This window comes from Felis catus, chromosome E1 (assembly GCF_018350175.1).
Source record: "Felis catus isolate Fca126 chromosome E1, F.catus_Fca126_mat1.0, whole genome shotgun sequence".
Classification (NCBI taxonomy): Eukaryota; Metazoa; Chordata; class Mammalia; order Carnivora; family Felidae; genus Felis; species Felis catus.
The window spans coordinates 26,549,049-26,566,719 of NC_058381.1; the positions used below are offsets into that span (position 1 = coordinate 26,549,049).

The 17,671-nt window shown below is 33.9% G+C and overlaps 1 protein-coding gene across 1 annotated transcript in view; it reads right to left on the reverse strand.

Annotated features, from left to right (window-relative positions):
* BRIP1 (BRCA1 interacting helicase 1) overlaps positions 1-17,671 on the reverse strand; it is a 207,437-nt gene that overhangs the window by 120,985 nt on the left and 68,781 nt on the right. The window contains 4 exon segments of the mRNA XM_019817574.3: positions 3,913-4,053; positions 4,171-4,336; positions 7,259-7,413; positions 16,926-17,058. Of these exon segments, the coding sequence (XP_019673133.3) occupies positions 3,913-4,053; positions 4,171-4,336; positions 7,259-7,413; positions 16,926-17,058 (595 nt within the window).

The window sequence follows — 17,671 nt, forward strand, 5'->3', positions numbered from 1 at the left end:
TGTCTGCCCCTCCCCCACTTGCAGTGTGTCTGTCTGTCTGTCTGTCTCTCTCTCTCAAAAATAAACATTAAAAAAAAAAATGGGAATGCAAGCTGGTGTAGCCACTCTGGAAAACAGTATGGAGGTTCCTCAAAAAATTAAAAACAGAACTACCCTACGACCCAGCAATTGCACTACTAGGTATTTATCCAAGGGATATAGGTGTGCTATTTCGAAGGGACACATGCACCCCCATGTTTACAGCACCACTATCAACAATAGCCAGAGTATGGAAACAGCCCAAATGTCCATTGATGGATGAATGGATAAAGAAGATGTGGTACATATATACAATGGAGTAGTACTCGGCAATCAAAAAGAATGAAATCTTGCCATTTGAGCTATGTGGATGGAACTGGAAGGTATTATGCTAAGTGAAATTAGTCAGAGAAAGACAAATATCATATGACTTCACTCATATGAGGACTTTAAGAGACAAAACAGATGAACATAAGGGAAGGGAAACAAAAATAATATAAAAACAGGGAGGGGAACAAAGCATAAGAGACTCATAAATATGGAGAATAGAGGGTTACTGGACGGGGTGTGGGAGGGGGGATGGGCTAAATGGGTAAGGGGGCATTAATGAATCTACTCCTGAAATCATTATTGCACTATATGCTAATTTGGATGTAAATTTAAAAAAATAAAATTAAGTATTATGTTGAAAAAAAATAAAAATAATTTTCAATTCATGAAGCATACCAAAAAAAAAAAAAAAAAACCAAACAAAATAAAAAGATATAAAGACATTTTGGAAATAAATAGATAAATATAAATATTGACACTATTGTACCAATTTTAAATTTCCTTAGTATGATCATGGTATTGTGGTTATATAGGATTATAAAATTGTTCTTTTTTTAAAGTTTATTTGAGAGAGAGAGAGAGAGAGAGAGAGCAAGTAGGGGAGGGGCAGAGAGAGGGAGAGAATCCCAAGCAGGCTCCCCATTGTCACCATGGAGCCTGATGCGGGGCTTGAACCCACGAACTGTGAAATCAAGACCTGAGCAGAAATCAAGAGTAGGATGCTTAACCAACTGAGCCACCCAGGTGCTGCAGATTATGTAACTGTTCTTGAGAGACAGTCTCAACTAATTAAGGGCAAATGTCATGATGTCTACAAATTACTTTCTAATAGTTTATTCAAAAATGTACATTATACACATACACATATATAATGTGATTGTTAACATTTTGCAGTTTTCCTCTTCTCTCTCTTTCATATATACACATGAAAAATGTTAACAATTGATGAACCTATGTGAAGGGTAGAAAGATGTTCACCATATTAATACTATTTTTTATACCTTTCTGAAGTTTATAATTGTTTAGAAGTTGAGGGCATCAATAAATGAATGGACAACCAAAATGTGGTATTACATACATACAATGGAATATCATTCAGCCTTAAGAAGGTAGGAAATTCTGACTCAGGTTACAACATGGATGACATCATGCTAAGTGAAATAAGCTAATCACAAAAAATATCTATGATTTCACTTATATTAAAGTATCAAATTCATAAAAATAGAAAGTAGAAGGGTGGTTACCAAGGGCTAGGAGGAGGGGGAAATGGAGAATTGTTGTTTAATGGGAAAAGAATTCTAGTTTTGCAAGATGAAAAAGTTCTAGAGATTGGGTACACAACAATGTAAATACACTTAACAAGATAGAACTGTACCCTTAAAAATGGTTAAGATGGTAAATTTTATGTTACATATATTTTATTACAATTAAAATAAAAATCATGTTTTATAATCAAAAACTCAAAAGAAAGCCAAGAGTTTACTCTTTAAAAAGATTAATAAAGGGGCGCCTGGGTGGCTCAGTCGGTTGGGCGGCCGACTTCGGCTCAGGTCATGATCTCGCGGTCTGTGAGTTCGAGCCCCGCGTCGGGCTCTGTGCTGACAGCTCAGAGCCTGGAGCCTGTTTCAGATTCTGTGTCTCCCTCTCTCTGACCCTCCCCCATTCATGCTCTGTGTCTGTCTCAAAAATAAATAAACGTTAAAAAAATTAAAAAAAAAAAAGATTAATAAAAAGGATAAACTGTACCAACACTGATAAAGAAAAAAACATAAAACCAGAGAATACAAATTGATAATATCAGGTAGGGATAAGGAGAACATGGCTACAGAGTTCATAGATATTAAAAAGATAATAAGACATTTTATAATAAAAAATAAAGTTTTAAAAAGTTGGGTGGGGGACACCTGGATGACTCACTCGGCTAAGCACCTGACTCATGATTTCAGCTCAGGTCATGATCTCACTTTGTGAGTTCAAGCCCTGCACTGGGCTCTGTGCTGACAGTGTGGAGCCTGCTTGGGGATTCTCTCTCTCTCTCTCTCTCTCTCTCTCTCTCTCTCTCTCTCTCTCTTTCTCTCTCTCTCTCTCTGCCCTTCCCCAACTCATGCATACACGGTCACTCTCAAAAATATATAAAGAAACTTCAAAAAAAGAAAAAACATTAGGGGTAAATGTTACAATAGAATTCAACTGAACAATTATCATTTTTACTATTATAATCCATTGACATTATAGGTTAAATAGGCTTTTGTGTACTAGTTTGAGAACTTAGAGCCTATAATACCATTCTTATGAGAAAATATACTAAATTTATTAATAGCTTCCCATGTTTATTTGAACTCTGAAGGAAGGTACTTAAAACTGTGGAGCATAAAGTGCTTGTGATGAGCACTGGGTGTTGTATGTAAGCGTTAAATCACAAAATTCTACCCCTGAAACTAATATTACACTGTACGTTAACTAACTGGAATTTAAAAAGAAAGTTTTAAAAAAAGTGGAACATATATTTTTCCTTCACTATTGTTTACAGCAATGTTTCCAAAGAGGAGTACTCTGCCATTATAGAAAGCACAACTCTTAGTTATATAGTAGCTTAGCATTCCAGGCCCCCACCTACTAAATATCAATAGTTTCTGCCAAGTAATTGTGAAAACAAAAATGTCCTCACAAATACACCTTGTTGGTTAAAAACAACAGCTTTATAAAGAACTAGAATTGTGTTAGGCACACAAATGATACTCAATATGTAGCTAACTGCTTTAAATGACTTCATAAAAAGAAAGAGGGTAGATTGACAAATGACAGCTCAAATGTTCCTAGGGAATTAAATAACATTTATTGTTCTAAAACATTAAAATTTTAAGTTATATGACTCATGAGAGTTTTTAATTCATTTCAGATATTCAAACATATGCTGAATATTTGGTAACTAATGCCAGGTATTAATCTAGGTGCAGTGGAAGAATGGGAACATGGAAGGAATAAAAAAATACCACTGTCTAATGGAAAAAAGAAACACATGAGCAAAGAATTATGCATAGGAATTATGGTAAAGATGTTAAATTTTTTAAGTTTATTTTGAGAGAGAGAGAGAGAGAGAGAGACAGAGACAGAGACAGAGTGCGTGGGGGAGGGGTAGAAAGAGGGAGAGCCTCTGCACTGCCAGCACAGAGCCCAATGAAGGGTTCCAACCCACTAACTGTGAGATCATGACCTGAGCCAAAACAGAGTTGGATGCTCAACTGACTGAGCCACCCAGGAGCTCCTTGTTTTGTTTTTAATTCTCATTTTTTTAAAAAAACCCTAAAAAATATTTAAATGAGGAAATTGCAATATAGTCTTTGCATCTAAAGTGTGTATTTTTACTCACTAAACTCAAGGAATGCTATTTATCAGTATTTCCCTTGGTTGACACTACCGAGTAGCTGACAGATTTTCTTTTATTCTAAAGCTAAGATGTTGGATTTCCTACAGGATCTGTTTGCTAGTATTTCAGGTATCTTCTAATTTTTTTATATAAAATTATATTGACGTAAAAAGATTGAGAGCCTTCAGAAAACTAACCTGTGAGTTATTAATGACATGATTAGCCTCCAGTTGGATACTAAAAGTAACACCAAGTTCTGATGAAAAGGATTTCATTGGTGATAATGTCCCAGATGTCACAACAATGGTCCAAACTTTGCCATTAATATCTGAAAAGGCCTAAAAGGAAACATTATTAGATACATAAGATGATCTTTAAAACAGTCAAACATATTTATTTAATTGTTGGTACTGAGCAAGATGACCAAATTTTCATTTACAACATGATAGGCTTACCACAGCGGGATTTAAGCACCAAAAATTTAGCACGCGAACTGCAGTTTTCTGTCTTACACGTTTCCTACTTTTTGCTTGAGCAAAGAATTCATTTTTATCTGAAGAATCAGTCTGATTTATCCAAGAATAAGTCTGTTGAATAGCAACTTTATAATCATCTGCAAATCTGCATGAAAATAAAATGGTAATTAAATGCAAAACTTCATGAAACATATGATGTCCCAGATACATACAATGTAAAAACTGATTATATTAAAACTAAATTGAAAGTCGTGGTATCTTCCCACTCAAAGATAACATTTTCCCCACTAACAACCCCACCACTAATTAAATTAAACTCAGTAACTCTGATAGAAAATGAATCATTAAATCTTACAATCAACTTTCTCACTTAGAGATTAGATATTATCTAAATATCCACCCCTTACCATTTCCCATTCCTACGTTCAAACAATACATAAATCACGGCAGAAACAGAATTAAAATCCAGGTCTCTAATTCCTAGTCCAGAGCTCTTTGCATTCTGTGCTACATTATCAGCTACAAAACAGATAATAGGGTATCATTAAAGAAACTAAACAGTGGATTATACTTTTTTATTACATGAGAAAAATGGAGAGAATTTTTACTGAAGATTTCAAAAGTTTAGGAAACTAATTACAAAATTTAAGTTCCTTTAAAATATGGGTCTCAGTCTTCATTAACTTTTAATGAAGATATTGATTTTTGTGATGCCATCCAACTTATAATTTTTCAATATAGAGGCTATACACACTTCAACTTACAGAATAAAACTAGTATTCCCTACCATGTCCTCACAATAATATTTACTGTTAACTTCATCTCTAGAGAGATCAGATCTCAAAGTTCAAGTCAGGACCCTAAAATCTGTGGAGAGAATTTTATAAAAGTACAGGGAGCTAAAAACTATAAAACATTTAGAAGAAAACATAGGGAAAAATTTTTATGATACCATATTTGGCTACATTTCTTGTATATACCAAAAACACAAGCAACAAAAGAAAAGACAGATAAACTGGGTTTCATCAAAATTTAAAAACTTTTGTGCATCAAAGGACACTATCAGAGAATGAGAAGACAACCAAAGAATAGAAAATCTTTGTAAAACATGTATCTGATATGGGATAATATCCAGAATATATAACTAACTCTTACAACTCCACAACAACAACAACAACAACAACAACAAAAACCACAACCCAATTCAAAAATAGGCAAAGGAGGGGCACCTGGGTGGCTCAGTCGGTTAAGTGTCCAACTTCAGCTCAGGTCATGATCTCGCAGTTTTTCAGTTCGAGCCCCATATTGGGTTCTGTGCAGACAACTCAGAGCCTGGAGCCTGCTTCAAAGTCTGTATGTCTCTTCTCTGCCCCTCCCCCACACATGCTCTCTCTGTCTCTCTCTCAAAAATAAATAAATACTTTTAAAAATGGGCAAAGAGGGGTGTCTGGGTGGCTCAGTTGGTTGGGCATCTGACTTTTGGTTTCAGCTCAAGTCAGAAACTTGCAGTTTGTGGGTTCAAGTGCCACATGGGGCTGTGCACTAACAATGCTAAGCCTGCTTGGAATTCTCTCTCTCTCCCTTTCTCTCTTCCCCTTCCACACTGGCTCTGTCTCTCTCTCAAAATAAACTTAAAAAAAATTTTTTTTTAATGGGAAAAGGATGCAAATAGACATTACTCCAATGAAAACCTGCAAATGGACAATAAGCATATGAAAGGATGCTCAACATTACTAGCCATTAGTGGAGGGTGGGTAAATCAAAATTATAAGCAGATACCACTTTATACCCATTACGATGGCTATTATCCAAAAACCAGAAACAAGTATTAGCAAGGCTGTAGAACAACTAGAAATGTTGTGCATAACCATGGGAATCTAAAATGTGCAGCTGCTATGGAAAACAGTGTGTTGGTTCCTCAGATAGTTAAATATAGAATACCATATGATCCTGCAATTCCACTGCTAGAGACTCAAACAGATACTTGTACATCAAAATTCACTGTAGCATTATTCACAATAGACAAAAGGTGAAAATAATCCATGGTACATACATACAATGGAATAATCAGCCATAAAAAGGAATGGCATTGATCTATATTACAACATGGATAAACCTTGAAACCATTATGCTAAGTGAAATAAGTCAGATGCAAAAGAACAAATATATGATTCCACTTTTGGGAGATATCTAAAGGACAAATCAATGGAGATGAAAGAATAGAGGTTACCAGAGATTGTAGGAAGAAAGAAATGAGATATAGAGATCCTATCTGGGCTTATGAAAAAGTTCTGGAAGTGGATGACTGCACAACAATGTGAATAAACCTAATGCTACTAAAATATATATTTGAAAATGGTTAAAATAGTAAATTTTATGTTATGTATATTTTACCATAAAAAAAAAACAGGAATCAAATAGTACTACAATTTAATAAGGGGTAGAGTGAGGGGAGTTAATTCTTTCTCATATTCCACATTTCACTAGATAGAGGCTTTATGCAATAAGAAAGAGACTTTCTGACACTGGAAGAAACATATCTAAAACTACACTTAAAAGGTAAATGTTTAAGTTCAGTCATATACAACTAAAAATTTAATGCTGAATTAACTAATAAGATGTATTTAAAGTATATTTATTTCAATAATCATTTTCATTAATAAAGACTAATTTCAATTGATCTAAGTCTGTGCCAATAAGTAAGAGTAATATTTATACCACTTATTTACAATGATCGTAGGTACTCACACAAAACAAGTATGGATTAAATACATACTAGTACCCAATAAAATTAATATTTTTAAGATGAAAAATACAGAGGCGCCTGGGTGGCTCAGTCGGTTGAGCATCCGACTTTGGCTCAGGTCATGATCTCATGGGTCCGTGAGTTCGAGCCCCGTGTCGGGCTCTGTGCTGACAACTCAGAGCCTGGAGCCTGTTTCAGATTCTGTCTCCCTCTCCCTCTGACCCTCCCCTGTTCATGCTCTGTGTCTCCCAGTCTCAAAAATAAATAAACGTTAAAAAAAAAAATTAAGATGAAAAACACATATCATATGTATTTACTTACTTGCTGTTTTGCCTAAAAAGATAGTCAAACACCATAAAAAGTCCTTTGAGTATTATTTGAGTTGAAGCACTAATAACCGGTACTTCTCTTGTCTCCTCTCTACCATGAATTGGTAAGACTTTTTCTTCTTTTTGAAGGACAGAAGAAAAATGTCCCTGAAAGAAATTACTGTTATTAAGTATACTGCAGGAAATGGGAAGAAGAGGAAAAAAACCTCTCAAAACTATAATAAAACGCAAATGAAATATACATTGAAAATTGAGGAAAACATTACCAATACACAAGTGTTAAAAGTATGTTTTAAATTCCCACATATTCCAAAATTCTCTTCGGAGTTCAAGACTCTTTAATAATAAGTTGTACACTTAGGGAGTTCATTACTTCTTCAGGCAATTAGGGTATTATTTAGCACCCTTCAAAAGTCATGAACTAAGCATGTCTAGTGGGCCCAGTTTTTAGAGCAGGCAACTCTTGATCTCAAAGTTGTGAGTTCAAGCTCCATGTTGGGTGTAGAGCTTACTTAAAAAAAAAAAAAAGAGAGAGAGAGAGAGAAAAGAAGAGAAAAGTAATGGACTAAATAAAAATGTACCAAATGGTTTCTCCAAGGAGCTTAAGAGTTGATACGCCACCTAAATGCCTGAATTATTTCCAGGGAGTATTCCAACAATGAGAATAATATGACTGCATGACAAGGAAAATCTTAAAAGTGACTCAAGGAAATAATACATGCTAAATACAGAATGTATACTAACTGGCTCATTTGTTTTCATGTGACTAATAAGTTTTAATACAGATAGAAGTGTGGACATAAAGGGGCGCCTGAGTGGCTCAGTCCGTTAAGCGTCTGACTTCAGCTTAGGTGATGATCTCGCGGTTTGTGAGTTCAGGTCCCTTGTCAGGCTCTATGCTGACAGCTCAGAGTCTGGAGCCTGCTTCAGATTCTGTCTCCCTCTCTCTACCCTCCTCTGCTCGCACTCTGTCTCTCTCTCTCTCTCAAAAATAAATAAATCTTAAAAAAAATAAAAAATAAAGTGCTTAAAGCAAACAAAAAAAAAGAAGTGTGGACATAAGAAAAAAGAAAAATACGCATTCGCACATTGTGAAAACTCTGAATATTGAAGCAAAAGATATTGGTGACAACTATGATGTTTGACAATAAAGCATGTGTTCAATAAAAATAAAATGGGAAAATACTTAAGATAAATTAAGACATAATATTAACATTCAGATATATTTTGAAATAATACACATCTAGAGTAAAATTAGTTTCCACTGAACATTGAAGGATACAAATAGAAAGATTTTTGAAAAAGAAACAAAAAATGAAAACATTAACTTGGAAAAACATTCAGGACTACAAATTATTAACGAAAAACAAGTATTCAATTGTTCTTCCTTTTTGTTAATTTTTTTAATGTTTATTTATTTTTGAGAGACAGAGAGACACAGCCTGAGTGGGGGAGGGGCAGAGAAAGAGGGAGACATAGAACATGAAGCAGGCTCCAGGCTCTGAGCTGTCAGCACAGAGCCCAACGCAGGGCTCGAATTCATGAGCCGTGAGATCATGACCTGAGCCAAAGTGGACGCTTAACCAACTAAGCCACCCAAGCGCCCCTCAACTGTTCTTTTTAAAAATCAAGTCCCCTCAGCAATACTTTATATAAAGGCTACAATTCTTCCCCAACATTGGCAGAACACTGGCAATTTATTCTGTAAAACTACAGAACTTCTGAATAGACATTTTTCCAAAGAAGACATTCAGATGGCCAACTCTCACATGAAAAGATGGTCAACAACTAATCATTAGGGAAACATAAATGAAAACCACAGTGAGATACCACTTTACACCTGTCAGAATGGCTAGACTCAAAAAGACAAGAAATAAAAAAGTGTTGGTAAGGATATGGAGAAAAAGGAACCCTCTTGTATTGTTGGTGGGAATGTAAATTGGTGCAGCCAATGTGGAAAGCACTATGGAGGCTCCTCAAAATATTAAAAGTAGAAATACATTATCCAGCAATTCCACTATTGGGTATTTAGCCAAAGAAAATGAAAACACTAATTCAAAAGGACAAATGCACCCCTATGTTTACTGCAGCAATATTTACAATAGCCAAAATATGGTAGCAATCCAAGTGTCCATACATAGATGAACAGATAAAGATGTGTATATATACACACAATGGAATACTACTCAACCGTAGAAAAGAATGAGGTCTTACCATTTGTGGCAACATGGATGGACTAGAGGCTATTTTGCTAAGTAACATAAGTCAGAGAAGGACAAATACTACGTGATTTTACTTACATGTGGAATCAAAAACAAAACAAATGAATAAACAAACAAAAAGCAGACAAAGACTCATAAATGCAAAGTACAAACTAATGATTTGCCAGAAGAGGAGTGGGAGATACAGACTTCCAGTTTGGAATGAATAAGTCACAGGGATAAAAGATACAGAATAGGGAATAGTCAAAGGTACTTTAATAGCATAAGATTGTAGCATAGCATAACATAAAGACTTGTTGAATCACTAAGTTGAAAGTAATGCAATACGTGAAAACTAATGGAACGTTGTGTGTCAACTATACTTAAAAAAAAAAATTTTTTTTGAAAGAAAGCCCAAACTACAGAAAATCCTCAACTACTGAAGGTAAGGCAATGTACTAAAAACACATGGACTGAATGAAATTCTACATATTGAATCATGAAACTACTCCAAGGCTACTTCTGCCTAGGTTACCTAAAAATTGACAAGTGGGTTTATAGATAAATAGAAAACTATGCATATTTATTTACCAGTAATTATTACTTCACAGGACACATAAAGTTGTATACAAATTTAACCTAGTAAGCTACATGATAGTTAATATCATAAGCTATGATAATATGTATACACGATAATGACATACACACCGAATATTAATTATGGTGAAAGAATGAAGAGAGGAGAAAGGTAAAGAGAGGAAAAGTAGAAAGAGAGAGGAAAAAGAGAGTGAGGGTGTGAGAGACTGAAAGGGAGAGACAGTGTGTGTGTGTAAAGGGGATAATGCATCATCATACATTATAGGAAGTCAATAGAGAATATCTAAAATTGAAAACTCAAAAGCAGCAGAACTCAAATGTTATTTAGAAAACGGGTTAAATATCAGAAGAAATCACCAGAAGAGTTAAAAGTGCCACTAGGGGGGCGACTGGGTGGCTCAGTCAGTTGAGTGTCAGACTTCGGCTCAGGTCATGATCTCGCGGTCTGTGGGTTCGAGCCCGCATCAGGCTCTGTGCTGACAGCTCGGAGCCTGGAGCCTGCTTCGGATTCTGTATCTCCCTCTCTCTCTACCCCTCCCCCGCTCATGCTCGCTCGCGCTCTCTCTCTCTCTCTCTCTCTCTCTGTCAAAAATAAATAAATATTAAAAAAAATTTTTTTAAATAAATCAAAGTGCCACTAGGAAGTGAAAATTGGGATTGAGAAGGAGTGGGGCAGATGAATGCTTTTCTTGATGGTACTGACTCTTTAAATTATATACATGCTACTTGTGTAAAAATTAAATTCTAAAAATTTAATAATCACAATGTTGAGTTTCTTAGCTAGCTGGATTAAAGGAAATTTCCTTAACCTAATAAAAATGTAACTATAAAAATCCTACAGCACCTATCGAATGGGAAAAAATTTACAAATCATATATCTAATACAGTGTTCATATCCAGAATATATAAAGAACTTACAGTCAATAATAAAAGGCAACCCAATTTCAAAGTAGGCAACAAATTTGAATAGAGATTTCTCTAAAGGAGATATATAAATGGACATTAAGCACTTGAGTAAATGCTCAACATTAGGAATTATGAGGGAAATGAAAATCAAACTACACTGAGGCACCACTTCATTTCCCCTAGAAAACTATAAGAAGAGATAAGAAGTATTAGTGAGGATGTGAAAGAAATCAGAATCCTTGTACACTGTTGATGGGATTGTAAAATGGTGCAGCCCCTTTGTAAAACAGATTGCAGTTCCTCAAAGTTAAACACAGAACTCTCTCAAAAATAAACATTAAAAAAAATATATTTTTAAAGGGGGGGGGCGGGTGGGGGGACGGTGCCTGGGTGGCTCAGTTGGTTAAGCATCTGACTTCAATTCAGGTCATGATCTCACGGTTCATGAGTTCAAGCCCCACATCAGGGTCTGTGCTGATAGCTCAGAGCCTGGAGCCTGCCTTGGATTCTTTGTCTCCCTCTCTCTCTGCTCCTCCCTGCTGTGCTCTGTCTCTGTCTCTCTCAAAAATAAACATTAAGAAAAATTAAAAAAAAAAAAAGTTAAACACAGAGTTACCAAATGGCCTGGCAATTCCCCTAAGTATATACCCAAGAGAATTAAAAATATAAGTACACATAAAAATTTGGACATGAATGGTAAAAGCATTATTTATAATAGACAAAAATAGAAACCACCCAAATGTGTCAAGTGATAATGAATAAACAAAATGCAGTAGATTTATACAATGGAATATTATTTGGTAATAAAAAGGGAATGAAGTATTCATGAATGTTACGACATACATAGATGAACCTTGAAAACATACACAATGAAGGATACCAGTCACAAAAGCACCATATCATGTTTCCAGTTATGTGAAATGCCTAGAGTAGGCAGGTCTATAGAAACAGAATGTAAATTAGTGGTTTCCAGGAGCTGGGGGAGAAGGAAATAGGGAATGCTTGCTAATGGATACACAGTTCTTTATGAGGTGATGAAAATGTTCTGAAATTAGATAGCAGTGATAGTTGCATAACTCTGTGACTATACTAAAAATCACTGAATTGTATGCTTTAAAATGGCAAATTTTATGGCATGTGAATTATATCTCAGTCTAGCTGTTAATAAAAAATAAAAGAATTTTAAAACAATACAGTAGACATGTTACTAAATGATGTAACACTAGTAATATAGCCTCTTTTAGGTAGCAGTAAGACCAAAATGTGTTTCACTGCCCGTGATAAACAATGCTCTAAAAGTTGAAGCCAGCAAAGAAATAAAATGTGATGGAGTTGGAAAGAAAATAGTCATTACTCATAGACAATAAAATTACATGGAAAATTTAAGAATCCATAGGCAAACCTATAAGATAGTTTAGCAACATAGTTGCTTACAAGATAAATAAATAAAAATCAACTACCATTTTTACACACCAATTAGCAATTAGAAAATGCAATTTTTAAAATATACTATGTGAAAAATAAACAGAAACTTTAACTTACTTAGGAATAAATCTACCCCAAAACACCTAAGACTTTTAAAAATAAAATCATAAAACTTTATTGATATATAAGACATAATAAATGAAGAACTTAATATACATTGTTTGTGAACAGAAAAACTCTGTATTGTAGATATGTCAATTCTTTATAAATTAATCCATAAACTCACTGCAATTCCAATCAAAATTCCAACAGATTTTTCATAGAAATTTACAAGCTAATTCTAAACTTCAGTTGAGATCATCCCAAAGGAAAAGAACAAAGAGGAGATACGCCCTACCACTATCAATATTTTTCTAATGCCAGAGTAGTCAACAAATATGACAGTTTAGATAAACAGAATCATAGAACAAAGTCCAGAAATTAATTCACAAATAAGAGAAAATTAGATATAAAGGCAGAAGTGTCATTATAAATCAGAGGAAAATGGATGGATTATTTAATAAATGATGCTGTGAAAATTATCCACAGAGGAAATAAAATGGATTCCTAACCTCACAATATAAACAAAAATGAATCCTAGGCTAATTAAAAACCTTTATTAAAAAAATAGTAACACTTTTAGAAAATGTACCACAAGATAGGGAAAGACTGCTAAAACTAAACTCAAATACAATTCATAAAAGAAAACACTGATAAATTTGAACGCACTAAAATAAAAAACACTTAGAAAAATACTCTATAAACAAACCATAGATACAAGAATATACATACAATGCAATAAGCAACAAAGAATTAGTATTTTGAATATATAAAGGAATAGCAATGTATACAAAGATACATTTTCAAGGATGTTCATGGCAGAATTGTTTCTTATCCTTGGAAAACTGGCAACAACTTATATTTCAAATGACAGATTATCAAGTAATTTAGAATATGTGTACTCACAAAAATGCTACACGGCCATTAAAACTCATGTGAAAAAATCTTTATTAAAATAGTAAAGTACTCATAGCACACTGTTAAGTCAAAAGAGGCTATAAAGAAACATGTATCATATCAGAAATCTATTTATGTTAAGGATATATGCATAGAATAAGAGAGATGGTCATAAATCCAAAAGTTAATAGTGATCATGTTTGGTAGTTTTTCTTTTTCCTTTGTTTTCTTTTTCCTTTCCATGTCTTTGTACTTTCCTAATTTTTCCCTGACATATATTTTATTTGTACCTTTTTAAAATTAATGTATAATACATAGAATGCACTAGTCTGAAGTATACAGTTCCCTAAACACACACAAACACACGTAACCAACACTCACTAAGGAAACAAAACATTTTTTGAATCCCAGATGGTTCCATTTTGCTCCTCTCAGCCCAAATTGCTCCTTACTGTTGCACAGTAGCAACCAGTATTCTGAATTTGGCTAACATAATTATGTTTGTCTCTTCTTAAAATTCATAAAAATAAAATCATACAGTTTGTACTCTTTTGTGTCTGGTTTCTTTTATTCAACAATATGCCTGCAAGTGGCAGTGGTTCATTTTTTAAATTGCTGTCTAATATTCTACTATATGAATATCTCACAATTCATTTCACTGTTGATATGAACCTTTAAAATGCAAAGTTTATGCAAAACAGTCATGAAAAGATGTCACAATATGGACAATATTTATGATATCATATTGAATTTTAAAAGCAGGGCAAAAAGTATAAATATCATCTAATTAAAATACATTTTTAATGCTCATATGCTCATATGCTAGTGGTTATCATGCTAGCCATAGTTCCTATCTGTTTGGTTCAAAGACCTCTTCAAATCCAAATGAGGAAAATTACAAAACTCTGATAAAAGAAATCAAAGATCTTAACAAACGAAGAGATACTTCCTATTCATAGATAGAAAGACTCAATATTGTTCAGCTGTCAGTTCTTCCTAGTTTGATCTGTAGATTCAATGCAATTTCAATCAAAATCCCAGAAAGTTACTTTGTGGATACTGACAAACTGACTCTAAAGTTTATTTGGAAGGAAAAAAACCAGAATAATCAACACAATACTGAACAAAATCAGAGAACTGACACTACCTGACTTCAAGACTTACTATAAATCTATAGCAATTGATAGTGTGGTATTAGTGAAGGAACAGACATATCAATCAATGGAAAAGAACAGAGAGCCGAAAAAAGGACCCATAATAATACATTCAACTGATCTTTAACAAAGGAGCAAATATAATCCAATGGAGAAAGGATGGCCTTTTCAACAAATGGTGATAGAATAATTGGACACCTACATGCAAAGAAATGAATCTAGATACAGACCTTATATACTATACAAAAATTAACTCAAAGTGGATCACAGACCTAAATGTAAAATGCAAAACTATAAAATTTCTAGAAGAAAAGACAAGAAAATCAGGTGGCTTTGGGTTTGATGGGGAGTTTTTAGATACAATATGAAGAGCATTATCTGTCAAAGAAAAAATTGTTAAGTTGAACTTTATTAAAAGTAAAAAAGTTCTATAAAAGACACTGTTAATAGAATGAAAAGACAAGCCACAGACTGGGAGAATATATCTACAAACATATATTTGATGAAGGACTTGTATACCAAATATACAGAGAACACTTAAAACTCAACAACAGGAAGACAAAGAACCCAACTGAAAAGTAGGCAAAGATCTGAAGAGACATCTTACCCCAAATAAGATAGATAGATGGCACATAAGCATGTGAAAAGATGTTCCACATCAAATGTCATTAGGGAACTGCACACTAAAACAGTAATAAGATACTACTACATATCCATTAGAATGGGTAATATTCAAACCACTGACAATACCTAATATTGGCAAGGATATAGAATAACAAGAACCCTCATTCACTGATGATGGGAATATAAAATGGCACAGCCACTTTGGAAGACAGCAGTTTCTTACACAGCTAAAAATGGTCTTACCATATAATTCAGCAATTGTCCTAAGTATTTACTATTTACACAAGTGAGAAGAAAGCATGTCCATATAAAAATATGCACACAAGTATTTATAAGAGCTTTATTCAGAATTTCCCAAATTTGGTAGTCACCAATATATCCTACAGTAGGTGAGTGGATAAACAAACAGTGTGTATACATGCAGTGAATATTGTTTAGCAATAAAAAGAAACAAGCATCAAGCCACAAAAAGACATGAAGGAACCTGAGTATGATTCCAACTAAATGACATTCTGGAAAAGGCAAATCTATGGAGTCGGTTGAAAAAAAATCAGTGGTTGCTAGACGTTCAGGAGGGCAAATGAGATGTGGTGAAAGGATGAATTAAGAAGTATAGCACAGAATATTCTTAAGGCAGTGAAAACATTCTGTATGATATTGTAAGAGTAGATACATGACTTTGTTTATATCAAAACTCAGAACTCCGCAATACAGAGAGTGAACCCCAATGTAAACTATGGACTTCAGTTAACAATAATGTAACAATATTGGTTCAATTGTAACAAATGTACTATACAATTGCAAGCTGTTAATAATAGAAACTGTAGAGTGTATGAGTGTGTGTGTGTATGCGTGCCTGTGCGCATGCGCCTGCGTGTGGCTAGGGTTAGGAGAATATGAAAATTCTGTCCTTTCTGCTCAATTGTTCTGTAAACCTAAAACAACCACTCTTAAAAGCAAAATCTACTGGGGCGCCTGGGTGGCTCAGTCGGTTAAACGTACGACTTTGGCTCAGGTCATGATCTCACGGTTCGTGAGTTCGAGCCCTACATCAGGCTCTGTGCTGACAGCTCAGGGCCTGGAGCCTACTTCGGATTCTGTGTCTCCCTTTCTCTCTGCTCCTCCCCTGCTCACACTCTGTCTCTCTCTCAAAAATAAATAAAGATTTTTTTTTAAAATTAAAAAACAATCTATTAATTTAAATAAGTAATTAAGAACAAAAATGATAAAAACATTCTTATCTGGGGGGGGGGGAAACAACCTCTTTCAGAATAGAAGTTATGAAGCCTCTACTAGAAAAAAGTACAGAAGTGCATACTCATAAAATTTTGCATACAATTTCATAAGAGTCACAGACTCCCCCAGCCTACTCATGATCCCCCAGGTTTATAACCTCTAACTAAATTAAGGAGAACAAAAAATGAATTTACCTTTTTATTTTCTAAATTTTTAACTTGTATAACTGACAAAATAACTTTTATTACAACCTAAACATATTGACTTGTTTTAGACTGGAATAAAGCAATTCATTCCGTTAAGCCTTATTTCTTTCACACTAAATAATGCTACTTTTTCATCCATAAATAATAATGATCAGTTATTAATTATAAATGAATTATAAATAATTTATCAGTTAAAATTATCAAACTTAAATAAAATTAAAAAAAATTAAATTGCTACTTTTTTTAGTCTGTATTAATTTATTCACTATTAAACCATTCACTAAATAAATGTCACAGATAGAAAAAAGTCTTACCTGCAAAATGGGAAAAGTAGCAGTGGTGATACCCATTTTGTGTAAATTTAAGAGCATTTCCCTTCCACTCCATATTTTACAGGATGATTCATAATCCCTTTCCACAAGATGTTCAGAGTTTGCTTCTAACCAACTAAAATAAAACAATTCCATCAATCAGTATTATCCTTATGTGCACTATTTCAATAAAACAAAGAGAACTGTGATACATTGATCATATTCCTTGAAGCTCTTAAAACACAAATGCGGATTAAGACATCTTTTAAGATGCATGCATGTCTCATATTGCAAAATAAACATTTATATAGCTAAAAAGTAAGCTTTTATTCAGAAAAGAGAAACATGTAGGTGATTTCCCAATTGTGTTTTATGGATTTACACTGCTTTACTTGACTATCTCTCCAACTGACAGCCAGGTCGTAGCATATCCCAAATGCACATAAAGGAAATACAAAACAATCTAATAAAGAAACTAAGGTATTACATATTAACACTAAAAGGGAGTTACTAGAAAATATATTCATTTATATGTAAATACACACATTTTTATATTCAGCCAGTGCTTAAATGTCTATATTATTATACAGTCACTTACTGTACTGGGTACTGGAAATACAGCAGTAAATAAAATAGGCAAGATCCTCATTCTCATAGAAATTACATTCTACCAAAGGGAGAAATAAACTTAGAAACATATACATGAAACAAGAAAATATCAGATAGTGAAAAGTGTGATACAATGAAAG